The sequence below is a fragment of the Penaeus monodon genome, chromosome 20, assembly GCF_015228065.2.
Source record: "Penaeus monodon isolate SGIC_2016 chromosome 20, NSTDA_Pmon_1, whole genome shotgun sequence".
NCBI classification, from domain to species: domain Eukaryota; kingdom Metazoa; phylum Arthropoda; class Malacostraca; order Decapoda; family Penaeidae; genus Penaeus; species Penaeus monodon.
In genome coordinates this window covers 11479108-11479350 of record NC_051405.1, presented here as the reverse complement: position 1 = coordinate 11479350, position 243 = coordinate 11479108, and the positions used below count along the sequence as shown (strand labels likewise).

At 39.5% G+C, this 243-nt stretch overlaps 1 protein-coding gene across 1 annotated transcript in view; it reads right to left on the bottom strand.

The window, feature by feature from the left end:
- LOC119585613 (open rectifier potassium channel protein 1-like) overlaps positions 1-243 on the bottom strand; it is a gene marked incomplete in the record, with an annotated part of 57788 nt that overhangs the window by 7954 nt on the left and 49591 nt on the right. Inside the window, 1 exon segment of the mRNA XM_037934283.1 lies at positions 140-243. Within this exon segment, the coding sequence (XP_037790211.1) occupies positions 140-243 (104 nt within the window).

Sequence of the window (243 nt, the reverse complement as noted above, 5' to 3'; positions counted from 1 at the left end):
CATTAAATGTAGACACCCGTACCAGTAATTGGAGTGCTCCAGACTATAGGGTATTTTGTTTTTCTAGTATTTAATGCATTATATGACTGAACTACAATTATCACATCTGAATAGTGCAAGAAAAAATCATATGCTTTACCGGTTACCAAGTCTCCGAAGCCGATAGTAGTGAGAGTGATGAAGGCATAATAGATCCCAGTCAGGTACGACCACTCTTCAATGACCATGAAAATCACGGCCGGA